Source organism: Aulonocara sp. 'chitande type north' Nkhata Bay, linkage group LG3 (assembly GCF_057382095.1).
Source record: "Aulonocara sp. 'chitande type north' Nkhata Bay isolate Kocher_YH1m ecotype deep benthic linkage group LG3, A_spYH_male_GT1.1, whole genome shotgun sequence".
In the NCBI taxonomy this organism is placed as follows: Eukaryota; Metazoa; Chordata; class Actinopteri; order Cichliformes; family Cichlidae; genus Aulonocara; species Aulonocara sp. 'chitande type north' Nkhata Bay.
In genome coordinates, this window is record NC_141346.1 from 36,717,297 (window position 1) to 36,739,413 (window position 22,117).

The 22,117-nt window shown below is 39.3% G+C and overlaps 1 protein-coding gene and 1 long non-coding RNA gene across 4 annotated transcripts in view; one reads left to right on the forward strand and one right to left on the reverse strand.

Annotated features, from left to right (window-relative positions):
• Positions 1 to 20,130, reverse strand: part of LOC147335428 (Fc receptor-like protein 5) — a 45,466-nt gene extending 25,336 nt beyond the window's left edge. The window contains exons 1-9 of the mRNA XM_086286068.1: positions 20,065 to 20,130; positions 12,677 to 12,866; positions 11,679 to 11,945; positions 11,402 to 11,533; positions 7,106 to 7,366; positions 6,272 to 6,538; positions 5,661 to 5,933; positions 5,255 to 5,515; positions 4,789 to 5,042 (exon numbers count right to left, since the gene is read on the reverse strand). Of these exons, the coding sequence (XP_086142194.1) occupies positions 4,789 to 5,042; positions 5,255 to 5,515; positions 5,661 to 5,933; positions 6,272 to 6,538; positions 7,106 to 7,366; positions 11,402 to 11,533; positions 11,679 to 11,945; positions 12,677 to 12,866; positions 20,065 to 20,130 (1,971 nt within the window). The remainder of the gene's footprint in view (positions 1 to 4,788; positions 5,043 to 5,254; positions 5,516 to 5,660; positions 5,934 to 6,271; positions 6,539 to 7,105; positions 7,367 to 11,401; positions 11,534 to 11,678; positions 11,946 to 12,676; positions 12,867 to 20,064) is intronic.
• Positions 100 to 3,288, forward strand: LOC147335430 (uncharacterized). Of its 3 annotated transcripts, none has more exons than XR_015126741.1 (5): positions 100 to 389; positions 812 to 875; positions 1,234 to 1,386; positions 1,751 to 1,841; positions 2,442 to 3,288. It is a non-coding gene; the product is annotated as an uncharacterized LOC147335430 (long non-coding RNA). The 3 variants fall into 3 exon arrangements; XR_015126742.1 differs by having other exon boundaries at positions 840 to 875; XR_015126739.1 differs by lacking the exon at positions 100 to 389 and having other exon boundaries at positions 400 to 875; positions 2,442 to 3,287.
• Positions 20,131 to 22,117: the final 1,987 nt, after the last annotated feature.

Genomic DNA, 22,117 nt, shown 5'->3' on the forward strand with positions numbered 1-22,117 from the left:
CAGTCGAAGTGGGCTGAGTTCAGATGAAGGAATCTTTTCCTCAACTTTGGCTGACTTGCCTCGCGAGCCACAAACACAAAGAGCACCTTCTTGCCCTGCACTGAAAAAAAGGGACTGGCCATCTCTTGGATTTATGTAAGCATCTTGCATGTATTTAACACAATTGCCTCATGTTTTAAAGTTAAATGTAACTATATAGTGTAAAAACTACATGATATGCAGAAAGGGTGTATTAAATTGTTCATATCATGTTCAGGTGAAGTAAGTCAATAAGATAGCAACGTTAAATCTCGTGAAACCACGCGTGATTTCATCTCGCGGGCTTTGGATCGTGGTTTAAAAAAAGGCATCCATCTCAGTCAAGTCGAGCAGCCAACTCTACGTTTTTGGTATGTCTTGATTTTTTGAATTAATATTTACCATATTTCAGACAAATGTAGTTAAACGTCTAGAGTGTCGCCATGTAACATGCTAAAAAAGAGCCGTTAGCTTATTTGCTGTTTTATCTGTTGTCAAAGAATTGGCGCTTTTTCATTTGAATTTGTCTTTGGCACAAGAGCCGTAATATCACATTAAACCTAATTACGAGGCACTCATAACATAATTTGGTTTTCTGTGTGAATAGATTTGCCAACTGACTCTTCAGTTACATTGTGTATTTACTGCACCATGGTGTTAGTGAGATTTTGGACATTGAACAGCTTTAGCTAATATCATCAGCGGCATTATGCTAGCTTACATCCCTACCCCTCCTGCCCTCACCTGCTGTCCTTTTGTTTTTGTTTTTGTTTTTTTTTTGCTGCACATTGAGAGACGACCTCTATTCTGCATTTCACCAGGAGTCAGCTGATGGATTGTGGGTTCAAGGTGTTATGGTAAGAAAGTATATTCTATTTTCGTTTCTGTAACTTAATTATAATGGGTTTTTTATAATTATTAGGTGCATGCATACTCACCCTATTAATACAACTGAGAAATCCAAAATCTGCCATAGGTTTAACTTATACCTGTATGTATTGCCAGAAAGGTGATTACTGGACTCGCATTAATGCACACTTGAACTGAAATGAGGTTGTAACTTGTGGGTTGTTGGGTTGCAAATCAGAAACAAACATCTTTGGATTTTTTTTAATCCCATAAGATCTGGAAACACAGTTTTTATTCAACAAAACATTACTGATTAACCAAGCACAGTGCCTGCTGTTATTTCAAAATAATTTTATGTCATTTCAGATAAAATGCAGCATTCCAGTGCATCCCAACCATGCCTTTACAGTCAAGGTTTCTGACGGAGCTGAGTTTCTCTCTGACAGTCTGCTGAAAGTGTTTGCAAAGTGATCGGGGGAACAGGGCACAAAGCTAAAGGATGTAGCTGCCATTATGACAGTAAGAACTTTAAAATTCTTTAACTACAAAGTGTATATGTATTGCATTAGGTCAGTAAAATTTTTATGCTACATCCATTGAAACAGTCAACTATTACCTGTGAGTAATGATTCCACTAAAAGGATGCCATAATTTTCGTCATGCATTTACTGGCCCACTGAGAAAAATTTATCTTTTTTTAAAAATAAATGTTCTGGAAACTATATATCCATAAAGTTGATGTCAAACAGGAACTTTTGATATTGCTTTGTAGATGCTGGTGTTGCATGTTGACTGGTTTAAAAAGTCAAGAGTTTTTGTCTGGGATCATTTTCTTCTGTGCTACTGAAAAGTTCACAAATCTCTGTTTTCTTTGTTATAATAGTCAAGGATGACATTAATGCTCAGAGTCCCTCATCAAAGTGCTCCGCATCTGTGTGAAAGACAATTGCAACATCTTGGTGCAGGAGTTCATGGTGAGTGTTTTATGAGTAGATTGTGGATTTGCAACCTTTAAAAATGCATTTAGTTATCCACTTGATCCTCATTGGACTGGTTAGGACCAGTAGTCCTCTTTAATAATTTGAAGTTCACATGAGGCCTGGTAGTGAACTCGGCCGCCGGCCCTTGAGGCCCCACCCCCACCCCTGTATTAGGGGTCACATCAGTGTGAAAAAACTTTAAATTTGTCATTCTAATGAACAAAGGAAAATCCCACCAATATTTATATTAGCTTTTGTTTGGAAAAAAAAAAAAGACCAACTGACCAACAGCTAACCAAATTGTGGGGCTGAAAGTCTAAATTCTAACATCTTCTGAGTGACATAGCCTGGATTTCTGATGGGCCGGTGTCTTTCTAACAAAAACTAATGTAAAGCATTTGAAATTATTATGTTTTTCACCCTCTCTTAGAAACTCTGTTAGACCATGAATGGCAGCATGGCAGGCCACTCTTTGGCTATAGCTATTTACTATGTTGCTTGCATTGGTTTAAATTACTCTAACATTAGAACTGGTAGATTCAAAAGAGATGAGTTTAAAAAGGAATCTTAAAGAAATGTTTTGTGTTTAACCAGGACTTGACTGAGGCCACTGCACAGATTGAGAAAACCACAATGAACATCTGTCTCCAGAGATGCGCCAGGCAATGACTTTTCTGATGTTGTTCTTCAAGATCTGGATAACGTGACCTTTGCAGTAGCCATGCTGTTTGGACCTTTTTTATTCCTTCAACATGAGTTACCCATCACAACTCTGCTACACTTTTGAGGTGATTCAATGGGTGGTAATGGAGTTGGATGCAACTCAGCTCTCAAGAAAAGCTCACAACTAAGACAAAACTGCTCCTGCAACGAAGCTCACTGTTATGCATGTGAGTTGATCAGCTCTAGGTGAGAGGACATTTAAATCTCACACTTGTTCTGCTGCATTTTTGAAGCTCAATTCCAGGAACGGATCGCAGGGTTCATTTTTATATACTCTGCAACTGCCATGAGGACGAGCTGTTTTTTGTTGTTGTTTGTTTTTCCTTTTGCTCTGTACAAGTTCTCTGTCTGTTTGGCAGCATTTTTAAATTTCTCTTTGTATTTTTTCTTTCTTTTACTAGTGAAGAGATGTAGCGTGGACAGTTATACAGTCTAAATATCCCATATGGGTCGTGTGAAATGGTATTTTCAGTTTCATTCAGTTGAAGTAAAGAACGTTGAATATTTCTAAGTGTGCTGTTTTGAACCAAGATGTCACAGTATGATCAGTGCTGTAATTTTTGACAGTCACTGTATCAATGTTATTTTTGCGTCTCTTGAATAAAGTTTTTGACCTGCAAGTGCTAATTTCTTTAGTTATTGGGGTAAAATGGGTAGTGTTAATAGGAAGGTGTTTGCCAATTCAGTAACCTAATTTAATGTTAATGGAAACTAACATTTCAATTGTTTAGTTATAATTGTTGTTTAACTGAATCTTGATGTCAGAGGCCTTAAATAGAATGTTTTGTATTGTTCTTTCCCAACATTTTTCAAAAGAAACAGTCTAATTTCTTTGCTGTGATTGATTCCAGAGAACACGGAAGAACTGACATTATTTAACTGTTGATTTATATAGATTCAGTAGAGGAGTAATGTCAGTTTAATTCTTTACCTACTGCAGTGAAATTAGACATGTTGTTTTGAAAGGTTACTGGTGGATGCCAGCAACCATCTTGGAAGAGAACAATACAATCTGTTATAAGGCCTCCATTTGAAAATTGTGTATTTGATACTAGAATATAATAGCAAAATGTAATTTGAAGATAACATGTAGTATTTAAGTGACCAAGTAGTATTGGGTAAAAGTTATTGAATCGTGTTGGGATAACGTGAGAAAATTGTGAAGGATTAAAATATTCCAAGAGCTCAAATTACTTCATCAAAACATGTTTAAGTCACATTTTATCAACACAAATTGCACAGGTTTATTGAACATGAATAAATTGTGTTAATTTAACTCAATGGTTTAAGTTGCTGCCAAAGCAAAACATCTGTGTGCAACAAATGTCCACCATTGAATTAAGTAAATCCAACAACATATTTTTTTCAGTGTGTTTTGTCGTGCAGTTATTGGTCTTGTGTTCCAGCGGGGTTTTGTACTTTAAGAAACCCAACAGTCCTTCTTTCGGTATACCAAAAATAGAGGCGGCTGCTCGACTTGACTGAGATGGATGCCTTCCTCAAACCATGATCCAAAGTGTGCGAGATGAAATCACGTGCGGTGTCGTGAGATTTAACATTGCTATATTATTGACTTACTTTACTCGAACATGATATGAACAATTTAATATACCTTCTCTGCATATCATGTAGTTTCTACACTATATAGTTACACTTAACTTTAAAGCATGAGGCAATTGTGTTGAATACATGCAAGATGCTTACATAAATCCAAGAGATGGCCAATCCCTTTTTTCCAGTGTACAATAAAACATTAAGTTTTTGTACAAAGTATCGGTATCAGATCAGTATCGTTGCAGCCCTAGTACCCGAGAACTTTAACATTTTAATAAACTGTAGTTGACTCTGTGTGTTGGTTCCTCTGAAAGCTGATTGAAAATTTCAAAGACAAATGGCTTCTATAAAAATAGTCAAAGTCAAACCTTTTAATATATTCAGTTTAAAACCTTAAAGAAAGCAGATGTGGTGATCTGAAATGAATGTGTTATATAAACTTTTCTGTTCAGATCAATAACTTTAGACATCATTAACCCACTGATTACTCTGCATGACAACATGATTTAATGGTTGTAAGTAGCAAGGATTTAAAAAAAATGTTGTTTTAAAAATCGACAATAAGAAGAGGGTGACTGCAATTCTCCGAATTTTCTCAGAGTTTTAGACTTTATTGTTTACTCTAAATGAAATGTTTAAACTCACAAATTTCTTTAACTGTGACGTCACTGCTGTCCTCTGTGTAGAAAGCTGGATCTCCTCTCCCTCCTCTGCAGTGGTACAGACCTCCTTGTGAGACACTAATAACTCTGTTTGCTTCATTTCCTCTCATGAGCTGATCTTTAGAAGAGACTGAATCACGTCTGAACCAGTCAAACTTCCAGCCAGCAGAGCCCTCCACAGAGCAGCTCAGTGTCACACTGCCCCCTGCTGGTATGATTGAACTTTGTGCTGTCAGTGTGGCTCTGGGTTTACTTGCTGTTGTGTTTACAAGGGGGGGGGGGGGGGGGGGGTACGTTAGATTATCATTTACTTCAGGGAAAATAACAATAATAACATAAATTAATTAATAATAAAAAAAATCATACCTCAAATAGTAATTAACCTTTTGATCCACAAACACCAAAGAGTAGTAGACAGATGTAAACATGAAAACATGAAATGTCAGCATGAATCATGGTCCAACTCACATGAAACTGTCAGTCTGAAGGCATCACTCCATCCTGTTAAGAGATAGTCACTGCTACCCCGACATCTGTAGTCTCCACTGTGGGACACTGAAACTCTGCTGATCCTGTATTCACTGGATGTTGGAGGGCTGTTTGTGTTGGGTGCTGTCCATTCATATTTCCACACCTTTCCTTCACCTCCCTGAATCTCACATCTGAGAGTAATTGTCTCACCAGTGAATATCTGAGACCAGCTGTGCTGCAGTTTCACAGCAGCCAAAACTGTTCCCAAAAAAACAAACATTTAAAGAAAAATCAACAGGAAACAAACAAAAAAAATGAATTAAAAAAAAATCATAGTTATAAATTCTAATTTCAATTTAATCATTATTTTGTGTTTTACTTCACAACAAAACTTAACTCTGACCTTGTTTCTGAATTGTAACTGGAGCACTGTCCTCTGTGTAGTAAACTGGATCTCCTCTCCCTCCTCTGCAGTGGTACAGACCTCCTTGTGAGACACTAATAACTCTGTTTGCATTATTTCCTCTCATGAGCTGAGCTTTAGAAGAGACTGAATCACGTCTGAACCAGTTATACTTCCAGCCAGCAGAGCCCTCCACAGAGCAGCTCAGTGTCACACTGCCCCCTGCTGGTATGACTGAACTGTGTGCTGTCAGTGTGGCTCTGGGTTTACTTGCTGTTGAAGAAACAAAACCATTAAATCATTAAATCATCATTAAGAGCAAATTTCAGTACTGATCACATTTTAAACATTCATGGAGTAATGTATCTATGAACACAAAGATTAATTGCACATTAGCCTGTAACTGAAGATTTCACTGATTTATCATTCTCTTATCAAACTTGCTGATATTTTAAGAGCCTCCATGGTGTCTCTCCTTTCTGTTTGCACAGTGAGAAAAACTGTTGTCCTGAGCTGCCTGCAGACAGCTGGATCATTGTTGGAGTTTTCCTGTTAAGACAGATGTAAACATGAAAACATTAAATGTCAGCATGAATCATGGTCCAACTCACATGAAACTGTCAGTCTGAAGGCATCACTCCATCCTGTTAAGAGATAGTCACTGCTACCCCGACATCTGTAGTCTCCACTGTGGGACACTGAAACTCTGCTGATCCTGTATTCACTGGATGTTGGAGGGCTGTTTGTGTTGGGTGCTGTCCATTCATATTTCCACACCTTTCCTTCACCTCCCTGAATCTCACATCTGAGAGTGATTGTCTCACCAGTGAATATCTGAGACCAGCTGTGCTGCAGTTTCACTGTAATGCTGTTACGAACTGGGAAAGAAAAACATATCTGTTTCCAGCAGCAGCTTTTTATCATAATTATGTGAATGACTTGTTGTGCAGCAATCTTTAAAATTAACTCATATATTGATTTTAGGATTCATTCAGTGTGCAGATTCTCATCTGTTAACTACTTTAAGATTTTGATAAGCTGTGTTTGTTCCTCTGCAAGCTGATTAAAAATTTAAAAGATGAATGGTTTCCATAAAACATATTATTATATTATTGTAGGTAAGTTAAAATAACATACAGTGATCCAGAATGAATATGTTATTTTTGTTTCATTGTATTTTTATTTACTTTTCTGTTCAGATCAATAAATATATTGTTATACATTGTTAATTCACTGATTACACTGCATGAATTATGATTTAATGTTTTTCAGTAACAACTAAAGGTGTATACATTTTTCTACACACATAAAAAATGTGTAAAAACATACTGAGCAAGAAGCAGACAGAAAACTGAATTCTTCTATCTGTGCCTGTACAGACACAGTTTCAAACTGATTTCTTAAAGACTTTGTTGTTTTATTCCAAATGAAATGTTTAAACTAACCAGTTTCCTGAATGGTGACTGAGTCACTTTCTGTTATGGTGACATTTTTCCCTTCAGCTTTACAGGTGTAATTTCCTCCTTTAGAGACAGATATCACTCTGCCTGATTCATGAGTTATTATGGACTTCTCTTCAGATGAAGTTTGTCTGAACCATTCATATTTTAATTTAGCAGACTCCTTCACATCACAGGTCAGTGTCACACTGTCCCCTGTTGGTATGTTTGTGCTGTCTGCTGTCAAAGTGACCTTCTCTCCAAGTTCTGAAAGTTAGAAATACAACAAAACAAGATCATTATTCACATTTTATATCAAACAGGCTGTGAAAATAATGTTGCATCACTTTTTCAGTGTCAGTGATGGTCTGGGGAGGCATATCCATGGAGGGACACACAGAACTCTACAGGCCAGGCAACACCACCCTGACTCCCATAAGGTACTACGAAGAAATGCTTGGACCCATTGTAGAACCCTGTGCTGGAGTCCTGGGTTCCACCTGGTTCACGACAATGCTCAACCTCCTGTGATGAGACTATGCAGGCAGTTCCTGGAGGGTGAAGGAATTGATTCCATTGATTTCCCACCAATCATTGGAATCCTCTGCTTAACACCTCTGGGATATTATGCTTACATCCATCAGACACCAAATATCATGTCACACTGTCCAGGAGCTCAGCATTAGAGCCAGCTTTGGGACTGTAGTCCCGCGGGATGCAAAGCAATTCTTTTGGGAGCAGGCAGTTTTAAGATTGCTGTGGCTAAAAATAGACAGCAGGTCCCCAGAGCCATCATATTACACTACAATGTTCAGAGGGTTGAATATATTTCCTTGAAATGTGTTAGATTCTTCTTCTGTTTTTAAGCTGCTCTTGTTCATAATAATATGATATTTGCACATTTGATCTTTGAAAATCTTTTCAATAACTGCACTGATATTTGTACATCTGAATCATTTTTGACCTCAGTTTCCAAGTGTATTTTTGATTCGAACCTGAGAGATTTTTGTTGAATTTGGGTTTAATTCTGTTCTTGTTCTATTGAAACAACACATTCAATTTAAACTTATTTCATCATACAGTATTGATAGTCTTCAGTCATGTGACTGACTTGCTACCCTCGTGGGCAAAACAGGATGTCCAATAGTGGACAGTCAGTAATACTGCTGGGAAAAAGTAGTCAAGACTATTTGGATCATCTATCCACAGAAGAAAGATGAAGATATGAAGAGAAACTGAATTTCTGGGTCTTGTGATGCATATTCTGCTCTTGCAGCTTTATTTAAATCCCTGGAAGTGTTTAAGTCTTTGCCAGAGAATTGTATTCATCCTTGCAATTCACAGATTCCAAGAGTATTTATTCCTATTATTGTCTGTATGTGTAGTTTTTTTTGTGTGTTTTGTTTATATATATATATATATATATATATATATATATATATATATATATATATATATATTTATTTATTTATTTTATTTTTTTTTTAATTTATTTATTTTTTTACACCTTTGAGTCTTTCAGTTAATACAACAAAGGTACATTGTGATAGTCTGTACCCCAATACATCAAACAGGTGAGGCAATATATCTGTTCTACTTTTGGCATCAGTGGTACTGGATTACTAATTCAGTTTGTAAAAATGATGAAATAAGTGCACAGAAAGAAACATCTGTATCAGTAAATCACACTCTGGCTCTCACCTGGTAGTTTTAAAACTGAAATTTATTAAATTTAATTTCAAATGTATCGTATAAAATTGTTAGATCAGCTCCCTCAACCTCATCCTCCAGTAATTCCCTCTTCCACTTTTCACTTTCTGTTATGATCCAGTACAGCTGAAGCTTCACGTATGCTGGGAGCACTGCAGCTCCAGCCTTAAATACTGGGCACCTAAATCCCCAAACTGCCACATCAAATACTCAGTTAAATTGTACTCACTCCAGTTCTTACTGACCCCATCTCTGTTTTCTCTTAGACTCTCATCTATCCTGACCACTTGGCCTCACTCAGCTGGTTCACTTCTCCCTTCTACTTCCTGTTGGTAACCCCGAATTTATTCTAACGCACCCACTTCCTGGCTTTCCTCATCAAACCAGAAAGACACAGAGAGCCAGGGGCTTTCTCTCCATGGATAACCAGCCCCCCACATTTCTTACAGTGACCTGTTTGGTATCTATAGAAATATACTACCTGATAATTTATACTGTTAATGTAAAAAAAAGAGGAACAAAAGAAAAAAAACACATCTTACCTTCAGCATTTCCATAGAAGAATGAACTGAGCACTAAAATCAAGATTGAAACATCATCAAAGTGACAGAAAATCATCCCATTATGAACTAAAACATTTATAAAAAGGTGAAGATTACACTGTGTGCTCATTCTCTAATTTATGTGCTTATAGACTTTAAACTGATATAAGACAATTGAACACAATGTAGCGCCAATCAAATTCTTAGACAAACTTGTTCTCCCTTCAAAAACTCTCAAGTTACACAATGAAAAACTGTTTTCTTTATTCAGTGTCATATAAACAGAGAAAATCAGTTTTGTACTTACAGAATAGCCCCGGTACACAGAGCAAAGAGTACTTCATCCTCACATCCAGCTCTGCTGCACTCTGATCCACAGCTAATCTTTAAGTGTTTTCGTTTCCAAAAATAAATAAGTAGAAGAAAGAGCCGCTGTTTTCCTCGTATAGATAAGAATGTAACTTCTTCTTCTCAGTGGCCTCCATTCTTCCTTCCCCTTTAAACTGAACTTAAACATCTGCTGTATACTGGAAAAGCTCAAAATCTCACCAAGTGTATTTGTCTTATTTCTAGTCAAAATATCTTATTACACTTAAAATACGACACAATCGGCTAAAGAGTAACATTTCAGTAAGATATATGAACCTGTTTTAAGACAGGTTAAGACAGGCTTGAAACTAGAAAATTTCCACTCATTCCATTGACAGGTTTTTTCACTTAATACAAGATATTTCTGCTTGAAATAAGTGCAAAATCTGACAATGGAACAAGTGAAAATTTTCTAGTTTTATGATTCACTGTCTAAAAACAATTATATCTTACTGAAATTTTACTCTTTAGCTTATTGTGTGTTATTTGAAGTATAATGAGATATTTTGACTAGAAATAAGACAAATATACTTGTGTAGAAAAGTAATGCTGTCAATCAAAATGATGTAATTCTGTTCAAAATGAAACATACTACGTTGGTCTCTCAGCACACCGAGCAGGGACCTGAGCAACAGCAAATGCCAACACCTGAGCGACAGGGGCTGTTATTGTGTGTATATGGATAATAGCAAACACTGACATACATTTCTTGTACGCAAAAATGAATTCAGTTCGCTCAAATTAAGCTTTTCTTTGCTCAGAATAATTTTCTCCTTAAAATGCAATATTTGTACTTACAAAAATTATTTACATGCCCTCAGAATAGAGGCACAAAAATAACGCCATAGAAGGGCAGACCAGGAGAATTAACTCAAATGCAAACAACGACAGAGACACTGTTAGATGTAATTACTGAGTTTTATTTACAAACTGTGATATGACAAATATGAACTGTGAACTATGGCACAAACGTGGAGCATAAATTATGAGCTATTGTCACAACCCGGCTCAGAGGACGTGACAAGCAAGTTGGAGACCACTGTCCCGATTCTTTGATGATGTGCTGAGAACAAACAACCAATACTCAGAGCAGGTCCAGTCAACCACAATTATTTATTAAGCACATGCATGTGGAGATGTACACAATACCACCTTCTGTGTTGCTCTCCAAGAGGAAGCACACAGGCTTCACTATTTTAAAGGGCTGAACACGCCCTGTCTGCATAGGCAAAGTATTATTATCATGCAACAGTGACAGTTAACTTCAACCCCCTCTAAGGCACTAATGTTTACACCTCACAGTCTCAACGCTCTTTCACCCCAAGCTGTTTCCTCTTATTCTCTTTTAGCAGCATGAAAATAGGCAATGTTCTCTGTAAGTCTGCACAAAGCTTCCTATTCTGCACAGTTTCAGTCTGGCTAAGCAATCTAACACAGTTTATAACTGAAAGGTGGCCTTTTTTAATACACTGGCCTGTTATTAAATGCATAAAACAAAATACACAGCAATAAGCACTAGAAAATGTAGTTTCCTACATCTTGCTCTGACTGTCTGTATAGACACTACATTTTTTTCTTTTAGTAATTACATAAACAAATTCATATAAAGCACACGACAACATTCTGTTTTTATGAACTGATTTAGCCTTTTTACAGTTTTTCTGCCCTTTTTGAAACCCACCTGTCTGGCTCTGATTTTTGCTGTTTTTCTTACTGCCTCCACTAAGGAAGAGGGAGATGATGCATGTGTTCTCTTTGCTTTTTGCTTTCTGTACCTGGCAAGGAGGTTGACACCCTACCTCCAAATATGAAACTATTCAGGGCAAAGTTTTATAATGGGTGAGTAAATATTATGATATAAGGTATAGGAGGTTGCGGAGAGTGGTGGCTCTGGAATGTTAAACAGCACAATTGGATTTGTGAAGAATGTAAAGTCAGAAAAAAAAACTAATGAATACCTTGCACAGTGAGTTTGACTCCGTTACTGAACTCTCCAGAGTCGGATTGACACCAATACACTGTAACACCCTGGTGTAAGCTGTGAATGTTGTAAGAGGATCCATTCATTTTCTGGCAGTCATGACAGTGAGATAGGAAGCCTTTTTCAGAGAACTTCCTCACTCTCCACTCAGTGAAGTTTCCCTCACAGGTCAGTGAGACAGAGTCAGAGGTGAAGTGTTGCACTCTGTCAGGACTCACTGTGAGAGACGCTGCTGAATGAACATCTGAAACCAACATATAAAAGGAGTAACAACAAAATTCATAGTAAAAAATGCATTCCTCGGGTTGTTATTTCAGATAGTTTCAGATATTTCATTAAGTATATTACTTCAGGTCCATTTTTGTAATCTACAGTAAGTACAGTGCTGCAAATTCTTTGTTTTTTTTGCAAACACACAAATTTCCACCAATGACTACCTCTGCATATCTTCTTCTTTCTCGTGGTTTTCTCCTCCTTTTGTCAACTGAATTAGAAGGAAGGAGAATGATTTGTTTGGTTGGTTGTTTCCTTGGCACCACCTCTCTCCCTATACAGCTTTAATGGACTCCAGCCTTCTAATTACCCTGAAGTGGGTGGGTGATTATAACAGTGGAAAAATGGTTGTCTGTTTCTTTGTGGTTTATAATGCATCTTTTTGTCTCCTGGGATGAATTAAAACAATTTACTGACTGATAGAAACCTGTTTTTTTCTTGGGTTTTTGTTTTTTTTTCATATCAATAAATGGAGGGAAACAGTAATTCAGCCTATTTTAGTATGTTAAATGAGACAAATGGAAAATTGCTTCCTCAAGAAACATCATCAGGTCTGAACAGTTAGGGTATGTCAGTTATGTTATTTATGATCAAATGAATTTTCACTATGGGCTATTAATCTAATTATATGTCAGGATTTACAAAAAACAGATGGATAGCAATAATGAGAGACAAAAACTCTCATCTGCAGACCAGACAAACTTTGGTTGACTGTGATCAGTGTGATACTCTGGGTCTCCTCTTCCAGCTCTGCACACATATCCTGCTGTGTGTGTCTGTCCATGAATGATGTAGGAGTCCTGTGCAGTCCCACTGCCATCAGGTAGCAGCTCATAACTGGAGGATTTCTCTGATAGATCAGGAACAGCTTTATACCAGTAGAAGCTCCATCCTGCAGACGGATGTTCAACCTCACAGTTCAGAGTTACTGAGGCTCCAGGACTCAGCCATGATGGAGACACAGTGAGGACAGGACGGGGTTCTGTTGAGACATTACATTCTCAGAGTGATGATTGACTATGTATAAATGTATATATGCCATGCAGTATTTGTATGCAGCGAAATTATTATTTAACAGTCAACAGTTTACACTATTATTTCAACTATTACCAAATACACAATAAATAACTTCATAATTTGCTGTTTATATTTTCAATATGTGTGAATTATGACTTCACTTACTGTCTAACACTTTCAAATTAACAGGTTCACTCCACTCTGTTAAGAAATAGCCCCTACTGCCCCGACATCTGTATTCTCCAGTGTGAAAATCTGAAGCTCTGCCAATTCTGTATTCTTTATATACTGGAGGTCTGCTTAACTTGGCTGCTCTCCATTCATACGGCCACTGAGCTCCTTCACCTCCCTGAGTCTCACATCTGACAGTGACTGTCTCGCCGCTGTATATCTGAGTCCAGGATGGCTGCAGCTGAATTGTTGTGGGCTAAGCGAGAGTGCAGCAGAAAGCAGCCTTACACCCATAGCTTTCTTGGGCAAACCTTTGTGCCATTAAGCACATGAGGTGTGCTTTATGCCTTGAGTGCATAGTCCCTCAGTACATAAGCAATCTGCCAGGCAGAATATTGCTAGAAGAGTGGACCACACCTGTTTAGGCCTTGGAAAAAAGAGTTCTGTGGAGCTTATCTATGATAATTGTGTACATTGCTTAGGCCCATACCTTGCATGAGTGGTTAGCAGAGATCCGACCTAATACATAAATTCCTTTATCAAACTCAAGTGAAAGAAGCCACTCTGAATAGGGAGCTGGAAAAGGTTAAGATAGTTGGGAGTGTGGTACGGACGGACCAGGTGGCAGTCCATACCACCTGGATGGCCCACGGTGTTGCTGTGGGTTCATCTCCACTGTGTGTCTGGTGCTCCAACTCTCTCCTGAAGAAAGTAAGTGTCAAATCGGCCTCTTTTATTTCGAATGTGTTGGATGTAGGTTAAACTGATGTTTTAACTATGTCTCAGAGGGTGAGGATCTCCCTCAGAGGCAATTCTATTCTATAAAAAAGCAGGTGGAGGGGCATTTGGTGCAAACAGGCTCTAGCCTGCAGCATTCATAGCATCAAGGCTGTTGTCCCAACAAAACACAAAGCAGGTTTTAGCCCATTTAAGCCACACACGTCTCAGGCATGTGGCTGGATTCCAGTACAGGGACACTCTCCCTGAAACCGGTGACAGGCCTAACCTACATTGTCCCATTTTTGTTTGGCCCTGACCTGGAGGTTATGCTTATGTTTACTGGAGCTAATTGCAGCTACAGTCCATTCTGTCCCACTCGCACTCCAGAGCATGCGGGCTGTTCAGTACCATCTCCTCGTACTGGTGCATTGCCTTCAGAAGAACCTGTAGACCAGATTATTGGTGATGTCTAGGTTACAGGAATCTCTCTGTTGGTAGGAGCAACCAGCCTATTTCAATAGGGGAAGCACATTGGGACCAGTCCTTTGTCATTGGGTCGTGATATCAGATGCCTGCATTGTTGGCTAGGAAGCAGTTCACAAGGACAAGTGTCAGCACACAGTGCAACAATACCTATCTGGCTCTTTGTAATTTTCTCCCTGAGTTAAGGATTACAATGGACCACTGATGATGGAAATTACAATGGCAGCGACTTATAAGAAACAGAAAAGGGTGTCACGGCGGTGTACACCAGTGTGTTTGTGAAACGTACCCAAAAGCAGACACTAGAGAGATGAACTGAAATTTTAACCAAAAGCAGGTCATTTATGTAGGCTGAAAAACTTGGACACAAAACAAGGTGAAAATGAACAGAAGCAAAAGTAAAACTAAAGACCTAAACTGGGTAAAGTAGACCGTGCCGAAGTAACATGAACATGATTCTGAACAGGTGCATGAGACGAACTATGAAGAGAAAAAAAAAACATGACCTGAACAGAATCATGAAAATACTTTAACCTTATGTTAGATGGAGGGAAGGAACACAGATGACCCGACAAAGACTGATAGAAAACACACAGACTAATTACACACGGGAGGTGATCAGGGGAAGTGGAAATACATGAGGAAACAGCTGATACAAATAAACATAATGACACCACGGAGGAAGTAAAACAAAACACATAGAACATGGAGACACCTGACTCTTCACAATAAAACAGGAAACACTGAGAGACGTAGACATAACAACACAAGCTAGACAACATGAAACATGCAGACAAGAAATACTTGAAACTAACTCAGAAGACCTAGGTGAAACATAACTAGACAACTCAAGGCAAACTAAATAATAATCCTAGAACTTAACATTATCTTCAAAATACAACAAAGGAGATCAAAACAAACAAAGGGGGCTTGGGCTCTTCCCATACCAGCCAGTCCTTTAAACTGTGCCCCTTCTGCCCTCCTCAAGATGATGATCCAAGGGCTGCTGGGCTCCTGTTGTGCCTTATCAGGGCCTTGAGGGTATAACTTATTTTGACCCAGGGCCACAGTACAACAGAACACAGTTGGTTGTCTGTTACAGAGCTAATTTCCTAGGAAAAGTGGCCAATAATTGGAGGTGATCCAAAAGACAAATGAAATGTCAGGCAGGCCAGCTGCTGCAAAGGTGTGTGTGCATTCCACATGTGGTCTGGACACTTTCTGGACTTTATGGCAAGGCCCTTCTCTCTCAGACATCTGTGTCTCCAGTAGTTACTTTTGTAAGTAATATCTCAGCAGAGTAGGAAAAACACTTGAGAACCAAACTTCAGAGAGCAAGAATGTGTCCATATTCATAAATAATTCTTGGTGAGAGACTCAGTGGTGAGTACAAAAGCACTCTGGTTGTGTATGGCTAACTGCTTAATTACATGGTCCTGCTGGAGCAGCCAAGTCTGCTCTGTTTCCATGTGTGTCTTGTAAAGTCCCCGTTCATATGACATATTTAGGGTGGAGAAATAGTATTGACACAATACATAATGGCTGGGTACTCTGTAAAACAGGTCCTCTGAGTGGAGAGGCTGTCTCTCTAGCTCCAGGCCACCCAGAATGGCATTCTGGTAAAAGTCAAACCAAGAAGCCAGACATGGACATTGCTCACATTGCCATAGCAACAATTAATACAACGTCAACAAAGGTGGTTTGTCTGAAAGAATACGCACGTTAAGTGCTCTGTGTGGATCAGTAACTGTACATATGCAATACTCCAATACACAGTCCTGGTCCCCAAGGACCACCAGAAGGGACTGGTCCCATCCAACTACCGACTAATAACCTGCTTCAGTACCACATGGAAGCTCCTGTCAGGCATCAGAGCAGCTAACATGAACAGGGACATGGCTCAATACATGAGCAGGGCACAGAAAGGAATTGGCAAGAATACCAGAGATGCAAAACACCACCGCGACCGTTAGACTGAGCAGTCAGATGAGACTGTGAGGCTAGGCTGACCATCCTGTCCACTGCCTGGATTGATTACAAGAAGGCCTATGACTCAATGCCCCAGGATCCTTGAACACCTAGAACTATACAAGATCAACAAGACCCTAAGAGCCTTCATCAGGAACTCAATGGGGATGTGACGAACAACACTAGAGGCCAACTTCAAGCCCATAGCACAACTCGCCATCAAGTGCGGGATCTACATAGGCCTGAACCCACTCAATGAGATCATTAACAAGACTGGCTACAGATACCGACTAAAGGATGGAGCAATCGTCAGCCACCTCCTATACATGGATGACATCAATCTGTATCCCAAGAGTGAACAAGACATCGATTCACTGATCCACACCACCTGGATATACAGCAATGACATCGGAAAGTCGTTCGGACTGGAGAAGTGTAGTCGGATGATAACAAAGAGAGGGAAGGTAGTCAGAACGGAGGGGATCGCACTACCACCAAGATGCTAGCAGGCAGGTCATACATGGAACGCCATAACCAAGTGGCCAGCATAGTATACAGAAACATCTGTGACGAGTATGGCCTGGAAGCCCCAAGGTCAAAATAGTCATTCTCAGTCGAGAATGATCGAGCTAAGATCCTGTGGGACTTCCAGATACAGATGGACAAAATGATGATTGCTAATCAATCGGACATAGTAGTGGTAGATAAGCAAAAGAAGATGGCCGTATTAACTGATGTTTCTTTTAACAATTCTTTCTTTTGCCGAAAGTCTACAGAAACAAACAAACAAAACAAAAAATATCACATTGTCACATCCTTCAGGAAGCACTTTTTTAAAGAAATTATCACATTTAACACATTCACTCAATAATGTATCCTACTTTTCATATATTAGATTTTATAAAGCTACTGTAGAGCTTGTCTTTCTAGGCTCTCAGTCATCCAGGTCAAGGCAATCTAAGGAGCCTGGAAAGAAAAGTCACTGGATTTTCTCTTCTTGAAGAAAAAAAAATCTTCTGGAAATTTCTTGAAGACGTTTTGCCTCTCATCTGAGAAGATTCTTCAGTTTTAGGAGGACCGCTCCTCACCACACTGCACTGCATACATGTTGTTGTTTAGCTTGTTTTGTCCTTGGGATGAAACAGTTTTTGTCTAAGGGTGTGGCTGTGTCTGAAGTGCACTGGGATGTCATTTTGGGGGAAAACTCTTTGAGTTTCTCTGATAAAACTGCTTTAGGAACTTTCTTTACATGTATCTGTTCCTTTCCCTTCTGTTATAGATGGAACATTTTCTGCCTGGTGTTGCAGGATCCTGATTATTCCAGGTCTGTGTTCCAGAGGGTGGTGGGAGTCAAAGAATAGGAACTGGTCTGTGTGTGAATTTCTGGTAAACTTCAATGTTGAGGTTTCTATTCTCCTCAATGTGCACAGCACAGTCCAGAAATGACAAACTATTATCCTTTATATCTTCCCTGGTGAACGTTATGTTTCTAGTCACTGTTGATGTGAGCAGTGAAAGTTTCTACTTCTTGAGTTTTGATTTTGACCCAGGTGTCATTCATGTATCTGTACCAGTGGCTACGTGCTGTCCCTTTAAAAGAGCCAAGAGCCTTACTTTCCACCTGCTCCATGTAAAGTTTGGCTACAATTGGTGACACTGAGGAGTCCATTGCACATCCATGTTTTTGTCTTTAGAAACCCTTGTTGTATTAAAAATAAGCGGAAATGTGGGAGGAAGTAGTGCCAGACGGTATGTTTGCAAGATGGCAGCAGTTGATCTGGCGTTTGAAGAAAAAGTCTCCCTTCTCTATTCACTGTGGAGAGCAGAGCAGCGGCGTAAAGGACGCTTTACACATTAGTCATTACAAAAATTTATTTGAAATAATATTAAGATGCTCAAACCGAAAAACATTAAACATAAATATATATAATATAACTATTTACAGAGAGACAAAAATAAAAAGGACCCAGCTTAAAGTGGAAGAGCCTCAGGGAGAAGGAGGAGAAAAATAAAAACATTGTTTCTGCCCTGGAGAGCCCGCTGCCTCATCAGAAAACTACTGATTGCTAGAATGAATGGCTTTGGCTGGACCTGCCCCTTTGAAGGTCAGAGCATCACATCACTAGGCTCCTGATTGGTTGTCGTGGCGTGACTTGAAGCTGGAGTTCAGATTTTTCCAACTCGACCAGTAGATGTGATACGCGCTAATGCACAAAATGCACCACACAAACTGCAGCGCGTATTTTATGTCGCGCTTCAGACGCGTCAGTCGCGCTTCAAACGCGTCAGTCGTGCAACCAGGTAGCGTGAATCAGGCAGAAAAGCGTTTTCGCGACACAAACCTGCTTCTGAAGTTTCGCGCGACCCCCAGTCATGCTTCATCGCGCTCCTCCATTGACTTTACATGTAAACCTGAAGCTCTGGTCACGTCTATCGCGTTGGGTTTGAACGCACCCTAACAGTGTGCAAATCTGATAAGGGGTAAAACTGGTTCTGTTTTCTAAGGAACTGTCTTCTTGTGTGTAGTAATTTTCTGGCAGTCTCTACACCCTAAGTTGTAGGTATCCAAGTGAAAAGTGAGACCACATCTAAGGACACTATGGTTTCATCTGGATCAAGTGTTTCTGGACGTTGTTGGTGAAGTTAGTGGAGTTTTTGATGTGATGGGGTGTATTCCCCACAAGGGGCGCTAGGATTGTAGTGAGGTGCTTCGAAATAAAGTTGTAGGTGGCTGAGTTACTGGAATGGTTCGCAACCGAGTCTGAAGTGGCGGGAATGAGGATCAGCACCTCCAAATCTGTGACCATAGTTCTCAGCCAGAAAAGGGTGGAGTGCCCACTCCAGGTCGGGGACTAGTTCCTGCCCCAAGTGGAGGAGTTTAAGTATCTTGGGGTCTTGTTCACGAGTGATGGGAGAAGAGAGCCAGAGATCAACAGACAGATTGGTGCTGTGGCTGCAGTGATGCGGACCCTGTACAGGTCTGTTGTGGTAAGGAGAGAGCTGAGCATAAAAGCGAAGCTCTCAATTTACCGGTCGATCTACGTCCCTACCCTCACCTATGGTACGAGCTGTGGGTAGTGACCGAAAGAACGAGATCGCGGATACAAGCAGTGGAAATGAACTTCCTTCGAAGGGTGGCTGGCCTCTCCCTTAGAGATAGGGTGAGAAGTTCGGCCATCCGGGAGGGGCTCATAGTAGAGCCGCTGCTGCTCCACATCAAAAGAAGCCAGTTGAGGTGGTTCAGGCATCTGACAAGGATGCCTCCTGGGTGCTTCCTGAGTGAGGTGTTCCCAGGAAGTCCCACCGGGAGGAGACCCAGGACACGCTGGAGAGATTATATCTTTCGGCTGGCCTGGGAACGCCTTGGTGTTCTGTGCTTAGGCTGCTGCCCCCGTGACCTGGCCCCGGATAAGCAGAAGAAGATGGATGGAAGGAAAATCTGAAAAGTGTGTGTTCATTCATGATGCTGCCATCACCATGTTTCATAGTGCTGATGGTGTGTTTAGGGTGATGAGCAATGTTACTTTTCCGCCACACGTAGTGCTTTGCATTCAGGCCCAAAAGTTCAACTCCGATCTCATCTGACCAGAGTACCTTCTTCCACATGTTTGCTGTGTCCCTACAAGGGTCCTGGCAAACTCCAAACAGGACCTTTTATGTTTTTCTGTCAACAATGGCTTTCTTCTTGCCACTCTTCTGTATAGGTCAGATTTGTGGAGTACATGACTTACATTTGTGTTGTGGACAGATTCTCCCACCTGAGCAGTGGATTTCTGCAGCTCTTCCAGAGAGACCATGGACCTCTTGGAAGCTTCTCTGACCAGTGCTCTCCGTGCTTGGTCTGTCAGTTTAGGTGGGCAGCCGTATCTTGGTAGGTTTGCAGTTGTAGCATACTTTTTCCATTTTTGAATGATAGATTGAACAGTGCTCCCTGAGATGTTCAAAGTTCTGGATATTTTTTTTATAACCCAACACTTCTTTAAACTTATCTACAACTTTATCCCTGACCTGTCTGGTAACTTCCTTCATCTTCGTGTCGCAGTTTGTTCACTAATGTTCTCTAACAAACCACTGAGGCCTTCGCAGAGCAGGTGTATTTATAATGAGACTACATTGCACACAGGTGAGCTCTATTATCTAATTGGATTACTCTTAAGGCAAGTGATTGCACTGGATTTTATTTAAGGGTATCAGAGTACACGAGGCTGAATACAAATGCATGCCACACTTTTCTGATTTTTATTTGCTTAAAATTTTGAAAACCATGTATCATTTTTGTACCACTTCACAATTATCTGCTACTTTGTGTTGGTCTATCACAGAAAATCTCAATAAAAAGCATTTAAGTTTGTGTTTGCAAGGTGACAAATATGTAAAAGTTCAAGGGTTATGAATACTTTTTCAAGGCATTATATATACAGGGTATAGTGTCCCCTGGAAACAGACAGTGGTATGAGTACAGCTACTCTATAGATTTCACTTATTTAATAATCTTTCTTCTATAGTGTCCCATCTGTATATTCCCCTGCATATTTAATGATAGTAATCCTGTTGAAAGAAACCAAAGAATGTTCTTGTTACCTCCTGCTCTGTTAGGCTGTTTCAAATTACTGTGCAGTAATCAGAATATTTAAATTCAAAATTTTACCTTCAGACTGAGTTTTAGTAGTTTCTGTTCATGCTCTGTCGCTATGCCTTTAATATGATATGCTTTCATACAGTATGTGTATCATTTGATAATTAGGGCTTTGGCAAATTCAAGGGGCAAAAAAATAAAGAAATATGCAACAATGTATGCATTCAGAAACAAAGAAAAAGCAAACAAACAAAAAGTAGGAAAGGATTTCTCACCTTCAGCATTTCCATGGAAAAGAGTACTGAGCATTAAAATAAAGATTGAATCTCATCAGACCTTATGAAACCTACAGAAAATGAAATCAGAATAAACTAAACACACCATGATCATACTGGTTAAAAACAAAATCTCCCATTCCCCACTTAAGAAAAACAGGTTAAACCAACAGAAACATCAGTCTGTAGCAATCAAACCAGGCCAGACTGCATTGAACTAACTGAATAACCCCAGCATGCAGAGCAAAGAGGTCCACTTCCTCACATTCAGCACCGTTGCTCTGCTAAATGGAACCAAGTTATTTTTCTTGGTAAAGCCTTTCTTCCCCTTTTCAGTGACATTTCTTGTTCACTGTAGACATTCACTTCTTTTTTCTACGTAGGTTTATACATTGTGCCCATGAATACAAAATGTAGCACTAGGGTTTATCTGAATTGTATTCATTTTATAGCATGACAAAAAAACGAAATGAATCGTATCATATCATGTCATTACATTATTTGCAGAATATTAAATATGTCCAATGCTTTTGCATCCACAGCATATATATGTGATTTGTGTTGACTTGCACATTTTTTTTCTTTTTCTCTAACCTTCCTAGTCACCATGGTCTCTCTTATTTATTCATTGGGTGTGTTTATTTCAACAGAAAGGTTCAGTTATAACTTCCTTTCTTTTCCACCAGTCCCAGAAAATTTACCTTCTTTTTGCATCCTTGCAATTTGCAAAACACCACCACTGTGTGTAATCTGCTTTGATGGTTTAAATGGTTTTGATGGTCCTTTTTTTGTTTTTTTAGTTTTTCTAAGATGGTGAAGTTGAATATTTTTAACTGTTTATATGCTATATTTTATATAATATATAACAAACATATATATAATATATTTGCTTTCCAGCCTGCAGCTCCATATGGTGGCACAAAAAGTCTTACC